The sequence below is a fragment of the Coloeus monedula genome (assembly GCF_965178545.1).
Source record: "Coloeus monedula genome assembly, chromosome: 14".
Classification (NCBI taxonomy): Eukaryota; Metazoa; Chordata; class Aves; order Passeriformes; family Corvidae; genus Coloeus; species Coloeus monedula.
The window spans coordinates 12,684,190-12,704,866 of NC_138794.1; the positions used below are offsets into that span (position 1 = coordinate 12,684,190).

Sequence of the window (20,677 nt, forward strand, 5' to 3'; positions counted from 1 at the left end):
GCTTCCTGCTACACTCAAAAGCAATGAAAAATGTCAGGTGGAATGAATCCAAGTGGGGGGAAGCAGTAGCACCAAGGTGAGGGCCATTCCAGCTACAGAGTGACTCCAGGGAAAACAAAGGACTCAACAGGTACTGCCACCAAAGGTCTGAGAGATGTTGCTGTGCTGCCAGAACCAAGGTGCTCCAACCTAGAACAGAATCGACGGGGACATGGAAAACAGGCACACACAACCCAGCAAAGACCACAAAGGAATTCATTCAGAACTTTGGAAATAGGATGCTGTGCTTTCCAAAAGGACAGAAAATGGGAATCAGTGACCCAGCGGCACCATGCCCTGCTTGGGGGCCACAAACCACACTCAAGGCTCAGTAACACACCTGGCTGAGGCTCCCCCGGGCCTGGGGGTGGTTTTGGGGACACAACCTGACCCAGACCTTGGCACAGGAACAGGGAACTCCCCCTTGAGACAAACACAACAGAAATAAAACCTGTGAAAAACTCTGCTTCACACCAGAAGGGTTTGCAGGAGGCAGAAGCACTCTGCAGAGTTCAGTGATAAACACCAGGCTTGCAGCACAGGAAAATATGAATATTTAATATGTTTACTAAGCAATCTCTGTCACTCCTGTTGTGCATCGATATAGAACTAAATCCCCTCGTTTACATTCGGGTTTCCCTCACAGATCTGATCAGCACAACACAGACACAGCTGGAAAGTGCAACATGCCTTTGGTTTCCTCAGCTCCAGAAGCACTTTTGGAATGGCTGGAGCCACAGAGGACGCGGGGATAAGGATGTTATTTGAACAGGTGAACATCCCATTACAGCCGGAAAAGGCCATGAACTAAAGCTGGGCTCATTCTGGCAGATCCAGGAATTTTACAGCCATTCTGTGATGTCAAGAAATTGGGAGGAATCCCTCATTAGGCAAAGCTTCAGTGAACTCCTGAAGCCCCTCAGATTCAGATTTACATCATAAGGAACAACTGAGAAAGAGCTGGCAAACCAAGGGGCAGCTCCAACACAAGCTGCCCCCTTCCAGAGTCCATCCATCCATCTCTCCATCAGCACCACCACAGCCCCGGAGGCCGGGGCTGCCCAGGGGACACGGCTGCACCAAGCAGATGTAAAGGTAATGTTCTGTACATTTTATTTCAATAAAGACATAAGACAAACAGCGTAAAGATGCCCAGATGCCCTAAAGATAAATACATTTAAAAGATTCTCATTAAAATGAATCTGTAGTATTTCTTTCCTGCAAGCAAAATACCTTTCTTTAAATACAAAAAAAATCAGTATTCTGAATTGCAAATGTTTTCACTTTTTTGCAGAAAATCTGCCATGATGATTTTGTTTTTAATGAATAAGGATTTTCCACAAAACAGGCTTGCTCTACATGCTAAGTTTTAACAGTTCAGTGACACCATGTGCTAGCTACATACACAACAGATAATATAGTAAGAAAACACTCAACCTGATGAAAAGTTAAAATCTTCATTAATACACTGGAAAAAGTTGACATAACTCATGCCTTTTAAAATCAAAAATACAAAAATTAAATGTTTTGCTAAAAAGATTTTCCTTATTTTAAGGACTCATTTGAAAATGAAGCTGCATGTAATTTGTACAATAAAATTGTACAAGTAAACAGGTAATATACATAAAAAATTAATTGACATACTTCTCAATTATCAGCTGTCCACCTTTAATTTCCAATACTGTACTTTCTTATCAAGCATACAAAATAGCAAACTTCTCTTTAGAAAAAGTGCCGTTCTGTGACATCTTTTACACAAAACCAGTCCGAGCCTGTGGCATGGTAATGCAGTCGAGAGGCAAAGCTTCCTAACTTGTACAAATTCTACCTTCCATAAAAAGCCTCCGGAAAAGAAGATTCCCACCGCTATAAAAATATCACCTCCGGGGCGCTGCATTAGGAGCCACGGCCGGGCCTATTCCCTCGGGAAACCAGTGGGATGGCAGGGGAGCCCTGCCCCAGAGAGGCTGATTGGAACCAGGAGTGTCACAGCGAGCCCAGCCCGGGCGGCGCCCCGAGCACGGAGCCCTGCCCAGAGGTGCAGTCCTGGAGCAAACGGGCAGCAGGAGCGGCCTCGCCGGACCTGCCAGGTGACCACGGCTCGTTCTGCTCCCAGGCCCGTGCACAGCAGAGTGTGAGGTATTCCTTGTCCATCGTGGTGCCACTGCCAGGTGTGCTCTGTCCGGAGTACGTGCCATCGCAATGGTTTAGAATATTCCGAATATTAGTAATTCTTATCTTCGTCTTATCTAGCCAGTCTCTTGATTTTTGAAAAGATTTCGACTACAGTAGAATATTACAGAAAGAAAATATAAATGCAGGGGGGTTTTTTTTCTTTCTAAATGAAACTTACGTGGGCTAAAACTAGAGAATATTTTTAAACAAATATACAGGATGCAGGCAGACAAAGCAGGGAAACGGCCAGCCAACTGTTTAATAAAAAACTAACAAAATTTGGCTATTTCCAGAAAAACTATGAAGCGCCTCAACTAAAAGGAATGCATAATGAAATTCTAATCTAATACAGGTCAAAAATGTAAAAAGGTTATAAACCTTAACAGGAAAAATAAAACAACTTTTACTGGCCATTCCTGTTGAAATGAGAATCTTAAAAGTAACAGAAAAGTGGCTACAAACCCACTTAGAGCACCGAACAGAGAGAAAATCCGAGTCCATTTTCAATCTCTGTTGTATCATAAAATCCTGTGTTTCTACAGGTCAAACTGCTGGTGGCAGAAACAGAATTTTCTTTATAAACTGCAGATGTCCTGTACATAAAAAATTTCCTTGGAGTTGCACTAGTTCTAAAGACTTTTCTGTTCTAGCCTCCCTACTGCGGGTACTGGATTGTACTGATGGCGGCAACCTCAGGTGTAGAAAGTCTCTTTCTGTAACCCTTGATCATTGTTGGGCACCAAAGATAAGAAAAGCAAGACGGGGTACAAAAATGCAAAATTTCAACAGTAATGGCAATGTTTTGTATTAGTCCAACAGGGTCCTGCATTTCCTCCCCTCGGCAGTGAGAGCAAAGGCTTTAATCGGGGGGTAGCAAATCATGCAAGCGAAATCTGTCTCTGATGTGAGGTCGGACGTCTTCGTTCTGTGGGGGAAAGGGCAGGTTTAGGAGAATAAACACAGCCAGAAACCACACCGCAGCAGGGCTCCTTATCTAACACCCCTATTTTAATGTAACGAATAAAAACCATGAATTATGTCATTCCAGAGACTTACAGAAGTAACTCCATAGCATCCACAGCAGTTCAGGAGTAATTTATTTGCCTTTTAGGAATAAAGACACACAGCACAGCCAGCAACAGGCACTATGTTATCAAACTGCTCAGAGATTCCCAATTTCCTTAAGACTGATGTCGCAATCCCACAGCCCTGCATTTACAGCACAGTCAGCAACAAGTCCCCTTTTTGCTGTGTGAACACGTCCCTGAATCTTCATCAGCCTCTATCTCAGTGACTCAGAAAAAAGCTTACAATAGGTGAAAATACTAAAGGAGCTCACTGACAGTTTTGAGGAATGCCACAGAAAGCAAACTCTTACCAGCTCTACGAGTTTCTCCAGAAATGGAATCAACTTTAGGAGTTCATTATCATTTTTATCCATGAACCAGCTTTCTATAGGAATTCCATTGGAAAGCTAAAGTTAAAATAGGAAAAAAACCATCAACACACGACTTATACTTAATTTGTCTACAAATATGACTTGTGAAATAGCATTTGGGGGGAAAATGTTTCAAGTTACAGATTTATACAGGAGTATTGTTCCCACAGCTTGGTTTGCAAACTTCAATAAAAATGTAAGCCCCAAACTTATATAAGAAGTGAAATCCAAGTGTGAGGTTTCCCTGTCTCCCCTCAGGAAGTTTGCCCCCTCTGAGGTGTCTCCCACCCCAGCCCCTCACCTGGTAAGCAAAGGCTTGCGGTGAATTGTCAATGATGATGGTTTTGGAGAGGTCTCTGCCCAGGATGTTTAAATCCTTGATGTAATTCCCTTGTACACACACACAATGCTCGCGGAAGAGTCGATGCCTGTCATTAAAGGGAAATACTCATTAATTAGACCAAGGACAACATCCACACTGCACCAGGAGCTTTGCAAACGTTATCCAGTTTTTTCTCTTCTGATCTCCTGTTAGAGAACTGCACCCTTTTTCTGCTCTCTTTAGAGATTTTTACTGGTAAAATGTGCAGTTCAGGTGATTCTGCGCTAACCCAGTTCTGGGGGTGGGGGTTTGTATTTATTCAGGCTCTTCTTTCTGACCCCTTTCACAGACAGGCCGACAAAGGGACCCAGAACACCCCAAGGATCTGCTAAGCCCCAGGTGCTGTAGACAGCCAGTTTACTGGGGTTTATCATCCCTTTATTCTGTCCCAGCCCTCACAGAATGGGGCCTCCCTGTGCCACCTCATGCCAGAACACAAAGTGTCACAAGGAGTGTTTCCTTTTCTGTTACACCTCTGCTGGCAATTAACCTATTTCAGTTATTTCATTTCAAAAACAAAGCCTTGGGGCCAAAACATCCCATCAACTCCTTCCCTTCCCACTAGTCTGCTCCCATGTAATTTATGAAAGAAGAAATGGACGGATTGACTAAAAGGACTCTGGTTAAAAAACCAGCAGGAATAAAACTCCCATTTCATGGCATATCCACAGAAGTATAAATTGTAGGCAGATTTGGGGTTGCCCAGCTCTGTTGCAGAGCAGCTCCTTCCACACTGCCTGTATTTTTAAATGGAGCGTTCAGAAGCTGTACATAGTGTGCCTAATTCCACGCAGGAGCTGAGTTCCCAACGTTGCCATGGAGGGAAATGAGCTGCTGCATTTATATATAGAGTGTGAGTCACATGTGTGGGGCCTGACAGGCACCTGGGGCTGGTGGCAGAGCTGGGACCAAGTCAGCTCAGCCACACCAACCCCAGACAAAGCCAGGCAGCACAGGAACATCTCTGCAGGCTTCTAGACCCGGTCTGGCTGCTTGTGCCATTGGCTCTTCCCTGTCCCAACACAGGAACAATCACAGTCCTGAACATTCGCATCAGGTGTCTGGAGAAAGGTTTGCCACCCCACTCGTGTTCTGGAGTGCCAGTGCCTACCTGGGCACCATCCTCCGGGCTGGCACAGCCAGGTTCAGCATTCCAAGCACTGAGAGTACTCCCAGGTCTAACACAGTGGAAAGGAGGCACCGGGCCCACCTGGATTCTGTGTGTCACATAACACAAGCAGTAAGACTGGCTCTGGGTAAAACTAGTGACAGTTTATCCTTCTGCACTTCAGGAAAAGGACTTGGGATGTGCCCACAGCACTGAGTGTAATGCTGGATAAACCCACTGCTTTTTCTTTGCGTGCAGCAAAAGCAGTTTCATTGCAGAATGTACAACACACAATGCAGAGGTGGCTGTGCAGTGATGTCACACAGCTCTGGCATCACCAGGGAGGGGTTCCCTGGCCTGGGTCACCCCACACAGGGGAAATCCCTGAGCAGAAATCAATTTGGGTCCAACACTGCAAGGTACACTCCCCCTGCCAGATGAGAGTGACAGAATCTCACCCCTGGAATTTCCTTCTGCCTTAAGGAACTGGAAAAGCCAAACAATTCCCAACAAAGCTCAGTACTAAGAAATGAAAAACCAAACCGGCTCTAATACAAAGCCAACAGACAAATGATTTTGTGATTGAATGAGAATTGAAAGCATGCTGATTGTAAAAGCCACACAAGTCACAATTTATAATAAATAACTCAAGTTTAAATAGTTTAAAAGTAATCAGATAGCCATTTCATTTCCTTTATTTGCAGTGTGTATTCCAAAGCACATTTTTGATCCCCAAGAGGTCATTTCCCATGAGCCAACCAAACAGAGAATGAACTGGTACAGGTTTTGGCCTGGGGTTATTTTATCATAAGGCACCAATTCCATCACTTCAGTCCATTTTTCTCCCTCTCTTAGGAATCAGTCAGGGAGACACTGCAGTAAGGAACACGTCCCATCCCACTGGTCAGGCACAGGACTCAGTTTGCTCACAACAGGTTCGTGCACACTGTTCTGGTTTTACCTGACCAGCTGCTTTTTGGGGTCCAGGATGTTCAATAACTTGTCTGCATACACCTTCTTAGAAGCAGTAAACAGAATGATCTGGGGATTGGAGGGGAAAAAGTCACCACTGGAGGTACAAGTAAGTGGATACAATTTAAAAATGAAATTCAAAGGTGGTGTCTAATAGTTTTACCTCATAAATCTGAGACATACGTTCCAGGAACTCTCGGAAGAACGGCCTTAGCCGGACATACACCTGGAGCAGAGAGGGGCTTTAGCAAACATTCACAGTCCACCAGTTATCAACCTCCCCACTAAATGACACTCTGTGCAGTGGAGGTGAAAATGAGCATCAGAAATAAACAGCAAATACCAACTTCTTGTATAATAGCACCCCAGTGACAGCAATATTCCAGTAGCTCCCAGCCTGAGCAGCTCAGAGTGAAGGCGTAACACGCTAACATCAGCCTTAACACAACTACTGGAAATTTGATGGAATTAGAAAAAAAATTTTAAAAATATAGAAGTTGGACAATCTCTAAGTTAAAAATGAAAACTGGTTGCTTTGACTAAACACCCTGACTCAGCTCTCACCAGCAGGGCAGCACCAGTTCAAGCCCTGGACACAAGAACTACATCCTCTTCTTAATAACCACTAACAATTACCTGAGCCTGGGGGTGTCAGAAGTGATCATAAAAAAAAGGCTTCAGTTGTTTCTAAATTTCCATAAACTCAACCTCCACCAGCACAGAACTGCACACACAGAGAAATCATTCCCTGTAAGGAATTGCAGAGTCACAAGAGGACCCAGTCAGGAGGGTTCTGCCTCCCTCTGATTCCAGTACAGGATTTGGGCTTGTGGGGAGGAGGTGCAGGGAGCTGCAGCTCCAGGCCTGGCCCAGGTTGTGTCTGGTTGTGCTGGGCAGCCCTGGCCGTGGCAGTGACAGCACATGGGGTGAGCAGAGCAGCCCCTGCTCTCTCCCAGGCTCAGAGAGCACCCACACAGAACTGCAGCTCTGAGGAGCTCCAGGAATATCAGGAGAGAAGGGAGGATATGGAGCTGCCTCTCATTTCACAGGGATTTCAGCTTTATCAATGGTTTAACAGCCACTGAGGAACAGGCTTGAGTTTTCCTTTGAATCACAGTACATCTCCGCAAGGATTTGTAGTACATGAACTGACTTAGGTCAAATTTATTGTGGACACAACCCAGTGACCAGGGGGGAAGAAAAGGGGAACAATTTAAGTGAATACAAAATTTCTTGCCAGATCTGACACCTGCAGTTTATCACCAGGCAGGTGTAAAATGCCAGGCCGCTGCTTCTCTCTTCAAACAAGCTGTGAACAACTACACCCAGCAAGGATTCCCACAAAACAAAATAAAAAAGTTTGTATTTTTCTATTTACCTGGTAAATGACATCTTGAAAAAGAACTGGAAAAGTGAGTGCAGCATCTTCTAATTCGTTTAGACTACAGTGCACTAATGTTTCATCCTAGGAAAAAAATTATATAAAAGAAAGAAGAGTGTGAAAAAACAATGTTGAAAAGAAAAGTAGTTTTCTACATTTTATGTTCATTTTAAGGCAGGTTTATTTAGAATGGAAAATGTACTTTTGTGCAAGTGCTGTCAAGACTGAAGAAAATTCTTAGGATGAATTAAACAGTTCATTATTGTAATTTTTTAAAATTTTCACTAAAATTGTGTGCTGGGGGTGTAATTATAAGGAGATATTTTAATTTTGTAGGCTCTCCTCTCATTCAGTTCCAGCCTGTATCTTTCACTGTGAATAATTCACCCATTCCTACGATCACACAAAGACGGCCCAACTGATGCTGCTCATAAAATCACATCATCACTAACAGGGTCTGAAACAACTTTTGAAACAGAGACACTGAAACAAATCATCATAAAGACAAATATATTTTGTAAGAGTATTTCAAAAAGTGGATTTGTGCCCTTTAAGAATAAGAATGTTCTAAAAAGTAAAAATCTAATTTTTCATCAATCTTGATGCAAAACACTCGCAACTGAATTCTCCTCTTTATTCCATCTCATTTTTCCACACTGGATTTAGGGAAGCTTTATGGGGACAGACAACTCTCTGTTTGAAATGTTAAAACTGTAATGCTTTTTTTTAAAAGCAGGATGTAAGTATTTGACAAATACAACACACATTCTATTCCTACCACAGTTAATTCTTTTTCAACTATTTTAAACTAAAATTACGCAACATTCAACAGTCTTTTTGTTCAAAGCAAACGTAACTGATTTCCACAAATAAGGGAACACCCCCCTGCTTTGGTTTGTGTTTATAAAGGTATTTACCAAGTCTAGAACTAATGAGAACTCTGGTGTGCTTCTGGTTTTCAGTGGGAGAGCTGGTTTCCTGTTCAGCTGCTCTTCTGTTAGTGGGGGGACATGTTTGATGAAATAGTATCTGAAAATACAGATTTTGCTGTAAAAATGTACATTATTGAACTGCAATGTTGTAGCCCAACTGAATATTTGAAATATTTAAGGCTGCACAAAAAGTATTTTAAATTGAAATAAACCCCACATAAGCATACACTTTTTTTAAGATAAGAGCTTTTGGAGTTCATTATCATAGCATGAAAATGATCCAATTTAAATAGAAGTATCTTAATTCAATACTCCAAATGATTAATTTACTATTTCTAGTACAAATACTGGCACTTACGGATCAAAAACTTCCCAGTCCTCTTCATAGGTGGCTTCTGCATGAGCTGATGAGTAGCCATTGTCTGGAGATACTGGTGCTGAAATTCAACGAAAATGACCAAAACAAAAAATAAAACAAAAAACCACAAGAGCTGGTCTTATTAGTGCAGTTCTTTTAAGTGACAATTTGCACTTGAGACACAAGGGGGAAACAAGCGATGAACTCTCCCTCCAGCCCCACCTCCCCTGCCAGGGGCTCTCCTGGGTTGGACCCAGAGCAGCCCCTCTGCTCAGAGGTCACATTTACCCCCTACTAAAAAGCTGCTCATCTACCAGAGCTTGGAGGGTCCGGGGAGGGTTAAGGATTTGATGTTGCCCATGCACACAGAAGCTCCATTTTATGGCTACAGTTTTTGTCAAAAAAATATGCTGTCTTCTGAAGAAAATACGGAAAATGAACGTAGGATCTGTGTGTTTCTCATTTCCCATGTGGTTCGAATACAAGATATCAAAGTGTAGCCAATTTCTCTTTGGAGATCAGCAAGCCCAGAATGTGCAAGTTCAATGTTAACAATAATGCCTTTCCTCTGGAATCTCTGCTTCCACGGGAAGAAGTGTTACGAGGCCACCTGAGTTACACCAGGAACAGGTAAGTCCTGCCAAAACTGTGTCTTTGGTGCATAAACCAGATTTGTCGATCAGCCATAAAAATCAGTATGAATGCTGTTTGTACGGCCCAAGGGAAGGGGGAATGGGAGTCCCTGCCAAGCACAGGTGCTGATTCCCTGAAGCACCCTCTCTGTCCCTGTCCCTTACCCGTGAGCGGGGGCAGGTCGCGGTCCCCCGGCTCCTCGGTGTCCCCCAGGCCGTTGTTGACAGCCCTGACCTGCACGGCCTGGCCGGGGAAGGCGGCGCCGTTGGTGGACGTGGCCGTGCTCGTTGTGATCTCGTCCACCTGCTCCATGTCCAGCTGCTTCACGATTTCCTCAGCTTCCACAGCCTGGCCCGGAGAGTCGGAGCCTGATGTTCCTGAGGGACATTTCCAAACACTCCTTACCTTTAGGCTGAGTTCCCTATCACAATGCTCAGACTCATTGTTAACCACACACACACAAAGTCTCAGAATAATTAAAGGTATCTGCACTGATTCATGCCACAAAAATAAGAACCAAACTGAAGACCATGACAAATGACTTTAAAACATGTTTGGGACATGGAACATAATCCCTTTTTTTTTTCCTTCTCCTTATTTTCTTTTTACTGAAAGGTGCACCACTAATACACCTATGAAAGAAATGTTCTAATGCTTGTAAGCTTATGGCTTCTTTCATTAACCATCAACCCATCTAGGAAATAAGGAGCCTTTTACCTGGCAGCAGTGACTTGGTTTGTAAACCAGAATGAAAAGTGTACTGCCACTCAAACCACTCAAATCTGTCACACTCAGCTTTAAAACTATTGGCTTCTTTAATAATACTCACCATTTTTATTTGCTGGTGAAAAAAAATTGAAAACAGGAGAAAATATGGTTCCCAGTAATGTTGTTCGTGGGGGACTGCCTGTGTTAGGGTTATCTTCCAATTTTCCATTTTGCTTTACGTGTTGGTTCGTCATTTCATAACTTCCAGCTTCTGGAAAAGAAAAAATATGAGTTTTAACACCACCCAGCTGGGTTTCAGTTGCATCTGTTCCTTTATGGTCAGCATTTGCACTCCAGGAGTGAACTCTTGTTCATGGCTCAGCTGGGTCCATGAGAGTCAGCGACTTTCTACCAGCATAAACCCAAAAATGTCCATTCTCAACACCATCTGAAGCTTCTCTCCAGATGAGGCAGCACTCCTTGTTCACATAAATAGCAGAGGTGTAAATCCTCGCAGTGATTCGGTGGGAGGCAGCCCCGGAGCCGCCGTGCCCTGGCAGAGCTCGGCGCTTTCAGTGCCAGGACTCCACTAGAGGGAGGCACGAGAAAGGGTCAGAACTGCCTGGCTGAGCCTCCCTCCCAGCTGCTCCAGGGTCCATCGTTTGTTACTCTCCACACACTCAAACAGAGGCACAAACACTACTCAGAAGGGAAAGAACTGTCAGTTGTTATCACAGATAACAAAGGACAGAATTAAATAAACATCCATGTTACAGATCTGGCATGTAACAAGGGTTATCTCTAAATCTTAGGTATGGGTATGTACATCCCAAAACTCAAATCCCCATCTCATGGCTGAGGGCCAAGGCAGTTCTGAGACTGAGATGAAGGAGAATTATTTCCTTCACAGCACTCAGGCTCTGAGATGTCTGTCCATATGGGAGAGAGTGTGTGCACATGAGCTGAGACCCTCCCTGTCAGCTGAGCCTGATGGAGCTGCTTGAGGACTTCACACAGCTCTGGTTCGTGAGGTGTGCCAGCTGCAGCTCCAAGCCCTCCCTAACAGGGAATATTTAATGAAGAATTTTATCCCTGTAACAGTGACAGGAGCTCAGGGTGCTCTGTGTGCACCCAGGATACCACGGTCACAAGATGGCTTGGGTTGGGTGGGAAGGGACCTTAAAGCCCATCCAGTGCCACCCCCTGTCAGGGTAGGGACACCTTCCTTGCCCTGTGCTCCAAGCCCGGTCCAACCTGGCCTTGGACACTTCCAGGGATCCAGGGGCAGACACAGCTTCTCTGGGAACCTTTGCCAGGGCCTTGCCACCCTCATAGTTTCCTTAGAGAGGAAGCTTAAAACCCAGGTTTTTAATGTCAGATTTGGAACCACAGGTGATGTTTTAAGTATCAATGACAATGTTATCATGTCATGAATAAAGATATTCAAGAGGAGAATTTTCACAGGGAAAGGGGAATCTCCATCCTTAGAGAGATACAAAACTTGCCTGGAGAAGGACACCTGGTAACTTCCGCAAAGGTCAAGAGCTGGGAGGTCACATTTCACATGTTATTTGTGAGAAAATGGGAGAAGAGCTAAATCAAATTATTAAGGGACTTTGAGAATACTAATTAAAAAAAAAAAAAAAAGCTAAATTAGTTCCAAAGTAGCTGTTCTCACAGAGATACACTGGATGTATCTGGGGTGTGATGGAAGTGTTGCTCACACCCCTGGAAATCCTGTTTTGCTATGATTAGCTCAACCCTGCTCTCACTGAAGTCAGTCAGAACCCCCAACAACCTCCCCCACTGCAGAACTGCCCTGGATCAGTGCACAGCTGGGAGATTAGAGAATTCCCACTGCACTACAATGCACAATGTGAGGATTTACCGACCTCCATTCATCTGACTTTTCCGCCGCACTCGCGAGAGCTGTTTGTTGGGCTTCTCTCCTGTCTGAGGTGTGGATGTGATCAAGTTGTTATCAATATCCCGGTCAATCCGACTCCTTTTGGTAGGATTTTCTCTTTCTTCCTTAAAATAGAAAAGAGGGAAAAAAGAAACATACTGAACAGTGCCTCTTTTTCCATGGACCAGACCAGAGAATGTTATCTCCTGGAGAAAGTTCACCAAAGGTCCCTTTACTGCTCCACTTCCAGATGCAGAACATGCAACATACATCTGGCCAGCTGGGATTTTACATGACTTTAAACTAAATCAAAGTATGGGGAATGAAAACTGTACATGGAGCTGCTGTAGTTGAAAAACTGTCTTTACAGACAATCTATAAATATTTCAGTGCTGCAGAGGCTGGGAAATGCAGAGACAAAGCAACTAAAATTACCTGAGATTTGATTTCTTTGCCTGTTAAATAAACAGGAGGTGAACTGCCCAACAATATCCAATGTGACAATCCATATCAGTACAGAGCAAAACCCAGCTGTGAGAAATCCAAGGGTTCTCCTTACCTGGAAGTAAGTGACTGCTCTTCCCTGCAGCACTCATGGCAATGAGACAGAACCAAACAATTCTGCACATTTTCTGTGCACAGCTCTATGTGCAGGCACACGTTTCTGACACGTTTCTGCCCCTTTTCCCCCAAAACACCTGCTACAACTCAATAAAATGTAAATCTGAAATCTAAAGCATGATCACTGAGAGTACCCTGAACTGTGTGAGACAAGGCAAAAGTAACCCAATTGAATAACAAATAACAAGGCCACAGACAATATCAAAGTTAATTAAAATTTTAATTTTAGAATTACAATATTACCTTGCTGGAGCAGAAGTTTCACATCGTTAAAAAGAAAAAACAGTTTGCGTGCTCCAAAAAACAGCAAATAGAAAATTCAGAAAAATTAATCTAAAGCCCCTGCTGTAACAGCAGCTAAAGGAAATACCAACATGGGGAGGTACTGAGAGTCACAACAGAAGACAGGAGAACACCACTGATCCCACAAACCTTCTGCTTGACCAACAACCTTGGTGAAAACAACCTAATTACTAACACCTAGAATTAGTAATATTGTATATACCACAATCCATATATTGAGAGGAAACAGATAAAACTGATCAAAAGTAAGGAAAAACATTTCCAGGTTATTCTGGAGAAAGCAACCAAAGAACTTCATTAACTTGGAAAAGTTATCCCTTGGCCTTCATAAATGAGGTGAGCTCTCATCCTGCCCTATGGAGAACAAGTGTAGAGATGTTACAAAAATTCCAGTGAAATCAGGAAAACTTTTTGATGGGATCAGAGGCAGGAAGATCCCAGTCCCTCTGGAGATCCCTCTGATCCTGCAGAAGAGGATCGAGCTCAGCAGGAAGCTCACACTGCTGTGCTCACAGTGTCCCAGGGAAGGGAATTCAGGTGAAGTGGGATGAAATGTTACTGGGCTGCTTGGTTTATCCATGGAAAATGTTGCTGCAGAGATGTAGAACTGAATATACCCATTGTATATATTTACAGAGTCATCTGCTGGAATTCTGTCACTCCCCTGTCACCTGTGACATCACACCTGTGCCATAAGGGACATGGCAATGCCACAGGGACATGAACATTTATCTGCTTTTGGGTGTTTCCAGAGGCCAGGAATGTGCTAAGGACTGGCCTGAATTGAGACTGGGAATAACAACAGACATTTGAAGTCATGACCAGATAAATGACCTGTGACTATGATGGAAATTGCCCAGACACACATTATGGGGACATTGACTGCCATAAATCCACAGAACCCCAGAGGTGACTGAGACTTTCCCTCCCCACGGCCAAACTCTGGAGTATCCAGAGAGCGGTGCCGTTCCCATGGCAGCCCCAGGACGAGCTGGGGAAGTCAGCAGGCTCTGGAAGCCGGCCTGGCAGAGTCACTGGCGGGCCATGCTCAGGCACTGGAACCATGCCAAGGCCTGCTAGAGGCACGGGAGAGGACGGGGGAGGGAACAGCACAAAAATGGGGGCATTTCATGACAACAAACCTGACAAGAAAAAACAGAATGGAAAGTAATCCCGGGATTTGGGAGAGGAAGAGAAGATGGGAAGGAAGGAAGTTCACAAAACCTTAAAGAGACATGGAAAAGGAAAACTAGACATATTTCCCTTATCTAAAAATTCCAATGTAAACTTTTTGCTTAGATTTGAGTGCAGAGGTTTTGCAACCAAAATGTTGCACTCCTGAGATCCAACAGAGATACTGATTGTAAAATAGATCAATTATCACAGTTTAATAAAAAAAAACTGGAAGCAGATTTAACCATTAATTTTTGTGGAGATATGTCTTCTTTAGTAGTTCACTGTTATCTAGGACAGGTTGTTTTGGTTTAACATGTCATGAAATACTCAATTTCGCTATAATTTTAACAATTCAAGAATATAGTGTCACATTATTAGGATTATTTGAACTTCAACTTGTTACAAGTTATTGTTTCAACACTTAGTTCAAACCCCGAGAAAATACTTCTGAATTTATACCAGATTTTTATTTATCATGTAGCTGATCTGGGATACATTGTAAATTAGTTACAACTTCTTGGCTAATCTTTCAAATCTGCAGTTACATAATGCCAGCATCTAAACTGCTGGGACAGAATGATGAGGGGTTTTTAACTGGCCTCCATCTAGAGAAAAAATGCCAGTTTTTGAAGCAATTGCAAGATTACATTCAGCCTATCAAAGTTTTATATATGTGTGTGTGTGTGTGTGTATTTTTTGCCCTCAAATGTCCATGCAGCACATGCAACAGGTGTTCACATGGGCAGATCAGTAAAGCTCAGCCTTCTGGCTGGACCAAGACATGAGATTTTGTGGTTTTCCCCAACAAGATCTGGATGTGATGTTCCAAGCAGGGCAGTGCTCACTGCAGGAATCACTGAGCAGCTGCATCTAATCCATGGCACTTGGATTTGTGAGGTTTGACCTTCATTGATTAAATGACACCTAAACAGTTTTGAATAAAATTGCCAGAAATAGTCAACAAATTTATGCCTACAGACTGGCTTTTCTAAGTTGTCAGTACTGGTAATTCCTTGAATCTGGATTTGAGGAATCCTTAAAATAGAAATTAAAAAGAATGTACTGAATTCATTTGACATTTTTACAAAGAAACACCAGATAATAAATCTTGTGATTTATTGGACTGTTAACTACGCCTACAATTGACTCCTGAAGGTTTCAAAGTCTGCTTTACCTGACATAACTCACAGGCACTTGTTGCCTTCAGTTCTTTTATGTTTTGCTTCCACCCCATGATTAATTCTTAACAGAACTGGTTTTCAATCAAATTTGAAGTGATTATGACTTAAAAGTAAAGCAGGAGCCCACAGCTGGCGTACCTTGGGTGTGCTTCCTTTAATGAACTTTTTGATTGAAGACAAGAGGCCCGTCTCATTTTTGGGTGGTTTTCCCCCGCCGCCAGGTAAGGGCTCCTCCACCTCCGAGTGTTTCCGCTTGGCCCGCAGCGCCCGCTGCGTGTGGAGTTGGTTGGACTGCTGGGAAGCTTTCCGTGTCCTCAGCCTCATCTTCATGGGTACCACATGGAAAGCTATAAAAGGAAAAACCAGGAATACTTACTCATTGAGGAAACATATTAAGCTGCAGCTCCTGAAACCAAGGAATTACATAACGCTGGTGGTGCTGTGCCGAGCGCTCCCCTCCCGCCGCACGGCTTCACTTACAGCACAGGGGAGCTATTTCAGTGAGAGCACCACACTGCTAGAGGAACAAATGGATATCATCTGGCCATGCATACAGCACCCAGAACATCAGTGAGTCTGGCATAACCCTCCAATCCGAGTGGCGGGGAGGAAAAACCTACCTGCTCAGAATGACAGAACTATCTTAGGGTGGAAAGGACCTCTTGGATCATCGAGTCCAACCTGCGAACAATCACACCTTGTCAACCAGGAGGGCGTCAACTACCTTGATGAAAGGATTGATTGTAGGGTGCCTGTTGTCTCCAGTCCCAAATGACTGGACTCTGTGACCCAGAAGTCCTTCCCTCTCTGTGTTCCCCAAAATACTTCATTGCAAGTCTCCACATTAAATTTGAGATGAGGCATAAATCTAAATTCCTGTCAAGTGCTCACAGAAGGAATCATGAGTCTGTGCACTTAGTGTGGGTGAGGACAGAGCAGCTCTGCAAAGGAACCCAAACTGAGCTTTAATAGAGCTGAGTTTAGGATTCACATCAGACCTTGGGAACACTCATGCAAGGGCAGTATTTATTAAAGCAGAGTAAAAGGCCATTCCAGGGAATACATCCCATTTATCTCCAGCCTCCAAGTGTGCTGCTGGTATTGTGACACCCAAGCCTCAATGTCACTGCTCTCCGGGCTGGGGACATGCCTTCTGCAGCTGCCCAGAGCTGGGCTGGTTTGAAGGGGACTCCTCGCACTTAAAATCATTCTTATGATGAATCAGGAGCAGAAAAATGAAGTAGCAAGAAATCCATCTGTGGTGTAATGCACAGAAATACTGGAAAGAAAGTAATTTGCCTTTCCTAGCTGAAATCCTGACAAAAAGCAGGTTTTTAAAGAAAATTGTATGCTTATTCCGACAGGAATCAGTGCCTGCCTTTCTGGAGTCCATTTAGGGTAGATCTGATTGCTGCATAGACAGAATAAATATAGCATTTAACATATAAGTTGCCTTTCTGGAGTCCATTTAGTGTGGATCTGATTGCTGCAGAGACAGAACAAACAATCTGCAACATTTAACATATAAGTAATGTCACAACAGGCATGCTGTTTAGGAAAAGGCAACGGTGGCAGTGGGATGAGTCACAGACTGGGAAATACTGTAGTACTTTTGAAAACCAGTTCAAAACCTGTTACACAGCTGTGTTTGTTCCCAGGTAAATCTCAATCTCACACAAAGATGTTGCAGCTAACGAGGAATGACCCAAGTACTGACACTGCTGTCAGACTTAGCAGGTAAAGTACTCCGTGGGTATTGCCAAGGGTGAAACATGATGTTACACAGAATTACTACATGGAATATTCACTGTAACTGCCAGCAAACATGGGGGGTCATTTTCCACAGGTCCATACTCAGCATTTTCCATCAGTGGTCAATACAGCAACATACATACAGGCAGTTCAGTCCAACCATCCCCACCACTCACCCATGTCCCCAGGTGCCACATCCACACAGCTGTTAGATCTCTCCAGCAACAGGGTCTCCAACACTGCCCTGGGCAGCTGTGCCAGGGCTGGACAGCCCTTTCCATGAAGAAATTTTCCTTGATATCCAACCTAAACCTCCCCTGGCACAGCTTGAGGCCATTTCTTGTCCTGTCGCTGCTCCCTGGGAGCAGAGCCTGACCCCACCCTAGCTGTTCCCTCCTGTCAGGAACTTGTGCAGAGCCAGAAGGTCCCCACTGAGCCTCCTTCTCTCCAGGCTGAGCTCCCCCAGCTCTTCAGCTGCTCCTCACAGGATTTGTGTTTCAGATCCTTCCCCAGTTCTGTTGCCCTTGTCTGGACACACTCCAACACCTCAATGTCCTTGCTCCTGCTCCCTCCTCATTTCTTTCCCACATTCACTTCAGATCTTGTCTCCTCCTCAGAGACCTGACCAGCTCACTGAGCTAACAGGGGAAATTCCTTAATTTTTACACCATTAAATTAGTTTATAAGGGGAACCAGTGGGCATCCGAGCAATGCAACAGAGCGTCAGCATCACACAGCCCATGGAGATGGTGGATTCTGGACAGCTGGACAGGACAGAGTCCAAGGATAGCAGGAAGGCAGCTGGGAGTCCCAGGAGGCTCCGTTCCCAGAGCACTCACCGCGGTGGAGCAGTGGGCTCAGGGCGAGCCCAATGCCCTGCAGAGAGGTGGGCAGCGTGTGTGTGTGTGGGGCAAGGCTCCAGCCATGGGCACATGGAACAGGCACATTCAGCTGACTTCTGTGACTTCTGGGATCTGCCAGTGATGTCACGGAACCACTGAGCTTGGACAAGACCATTCAGACCACTGAGTCCAACCATCCCCCGGCACTGCAAGGCCACCATAGCCCATGTCCCCAGGTGCCACATTCACAGGGCTGTTAAATCCCGCCAGGGATGGGGACTCCACCACCAGCCTGGGCAGCTGTGTCAGGGCTGGGGAACTCCTCAGTGAAGAAATCTTCCTTAATATCCAACCTGACCCTCCCCTGGTACAACTTGAGGCCGTTTCCCCTCATCCTGTCCTTGCTCACTGTGAGCAGAGCCCGACCCCCCCGGCTGCCCATTCCTATCAGGGAGCTGTGCAGACCCACAAGGTCCCCCCTGAGCCTCCTTTTCTCCAGGCTGAGCCCCCCCTGCTCCCTCAGCTGCTCCTGGGGCTCCAGCTCCTCCAGGTCTCTCTTGCTGGGAGGGGCCCCCAGCTGCCCCCAGCACTGGAGGTGTCCCAGCAGTGACACCTCAGGGGACAGGCACTGCCCGGGGCCTGTGCCCACACTGCTGCATTGGCCACACTAAACAAATGCAAAAATGAATTAAAGAACACTGTAAAATGGAGAAAGGAGACTGACACTAACAAAATTCCAGTGTGGGAATGAAAATATTACTTCAGATTTGCTCTAGTTTAAGTTGCCTGATTTTTCTAGAACTGAAAAAAATATCAGTTAGACAAAAGATGAACCAATTTAATATTTATCAATGGTGAGTATATATTTATCCAGCAGGGAAACGTTCAGCTCCTCTGTACAGCCCTGCCAGGGACTCCTTTGGCTCACTGCACATCCTGGGTATCAAGCCTGGGGTTATAAATATCTCTAATGGACTTAGCAACAGGTACCTACAATCGTCTCAGAGACAGGAGTTTGTTTTCCTAGTACTGGATCCAATTGGCGGGGGAGTTTTTATTGAATTATAGTCGTGGTTCTTTCCTGAACCAGGCTACAAAACTTAACACAGTCAAAATAATCAAGTCTAAACACGTAGGAGAATTTCCTTCCTCAAACCTGTGGGATTTGGATTTCCCCAGCACGTGCCATCCCTGACAGGCCCAACAGCACAGCCAGGTGACCAAGGACCTGAGCCCAGGCTGGCACTGCCTCTTCCACTGTGCCAGGAAGTTTTGCTAAGGGAAATCAACTCCCCAAAACCCTTCTGTCTTCAATTACTTCTACACTTATAATAAACTCAGAAAGAGTGCGGGGAAAAAAAAGGAAAAACCTTGTTCTTCAAGAGAGAATTACATGGCAAAGAAGGACTAAAAGGAATATCCAATCAATAATTTGTGGGACAGGAAAATAAAATGTAGGAGCTCTTAAAAAACAGCAGCTGAAGGAGCTATGGCTGCAATAAATTCCATTTTCCTGAATCCACACACACCAAGTGTCAGGCTCCCTACCTTGTGAATACTGTTGTTATTCCATGCACAGGTACACTGTACTTACAGGAAAGAAATTCCTGTGAATGACTCATATTTCCAACTGAGAGCACACCTCCATGGAATCTGCAGTTAGGGATGCTTTATTTCCCACATATGACACTGCTGTTTTCTCTACTTTTCCCCAAACTATTAAAAGGAAAATTAGGCAAGGCACATCTAATTACAGGGTTTAGGGCTTTCTGATACAGGAAAACGTTGAAGATGGTAAAGGAACAATGGTGAAGAACAATAGGAAGAGATAAGTGACAAGAAATTTTAAAACTATAGTGTTGAACAATTTCTCCATTCAGTTTGGCACTCAGGAATAACACTGAACTGCCACCACAGAAATCAATCCATCCCAAGCCTCCACACCACAGGAGCTCCAGAGGATTCAGACACCGTGAACATGTCCAGAGTGTGACTTTGGTGACAGCAACACAAAGAGGTGAAAAAGTTCTATTTATTTATCTGGGCTTTTTCTTGGAACATTTTTTACACAAAGCCAAGAAAGCAAATAGTTTTTTAACATTTTTTAAATTTTGAGCAAGAGCATCAATGCACAGTGTAAACAGAGATGGAGACGTGACCAACTGCACAAAGCTGTGACCTGTCCCCAGATTTAACAGCTGTGACAACTGAGGGGTTTGAAATTGAGAGAGTGGCAGGTTCAGTGTCCCACTCCCAACCAGCCCAGCTGACACACACCTCCCTGCTGAGAAGATGTGTGTTTCCTTCAGTCATTGCTGGATCACTGGGCAGATCCACAGACAGAGGAACCAAGACCAGATATTTTGTCCGGTTTCCTTTCAAACAAGTAATACCAGAGGTGTTTCGTCAACACAGTTCATGGCTGCGATGTGACCCAGATTTCAGGGTGAGGAAACATCCCAAGGAGGAGATATGCTCCCAGAGCTGGCTGGGATCCATTCACACGGTGCTCAGGATGCTTTCAAGAAACACAGATCCCTTGCTGGTGTCCAGACACCCCTCAGCCACCACAGGGAAGGGCCACGTTGACAGGGCTGTGGGGACAGAGAAGCGTGGGCCAAACAGCAACCGTGGTGTATCCACCAAAGCCAAGGGGAAGGACTGGCAGGTAAAGCCCCTCACCCAGATAGGCCCCAAAGCACTTCACACACCTCAAGGAAATACTTTTTGTTAGTTCAAGATGTTGAGACTCTTCCCCCTCAACAACTCT

General features: G+C 44.6%; 1 protein-coding gene across 3 annotated transcripts in view; it reads right to left on the reverse strand.

The window, feature by feature from the left end:
• Positions 1-1,135: 1,135 nt before the first annotated feature.
• Positions 1,136-20,677, reverse strand: part of CTDSPL2 (CTD small phosphatase like 2) — a 31,667-nt gene continuing 12,125 nt past the window's right edge. Inside the window, exons 2-13 of one of the 3 annotated variants that reach the window (XM_082290710.1) lie at positions 15,452-15,660; positions 12,019-12,157; positions 10,248-10,397; positions 9,583-9,795; positions 8,786-8,864; positions 8,413-8,524; positions 7,493-7,579; positions 6,278-6,340; positions 6,104-6,183; positions 3,954-4,080; positions 3,593-3,688; positions 1,136-2,322 (exon numbers count right to left, since the gene is read on the reverse strand). In XM_082290710.1, the coding sequence (XP_082146836.1) occupies positions 2,026-2,322; positions 3,593-3,688; positions 3,954-4,080; positions 6,104-6,183; positions 6,278-6,340; positions 7,493-7,579; positions 8,413-8,524; positions 8,786-8,864; positions 9,583-9,795; positions 10,248-10,397; positions 12,019-12,157; positions 15,452-15,643 (1,635 nt within the window). In that variant the 5' untranslated portion in view covers positions 15,644-15,660 and the 3' untranslated portion in view covers positions 1,136-2,025. The other 2 variants (XM_082290712.1, XM_082290711.1) reach the window with 2 other exon arrangements.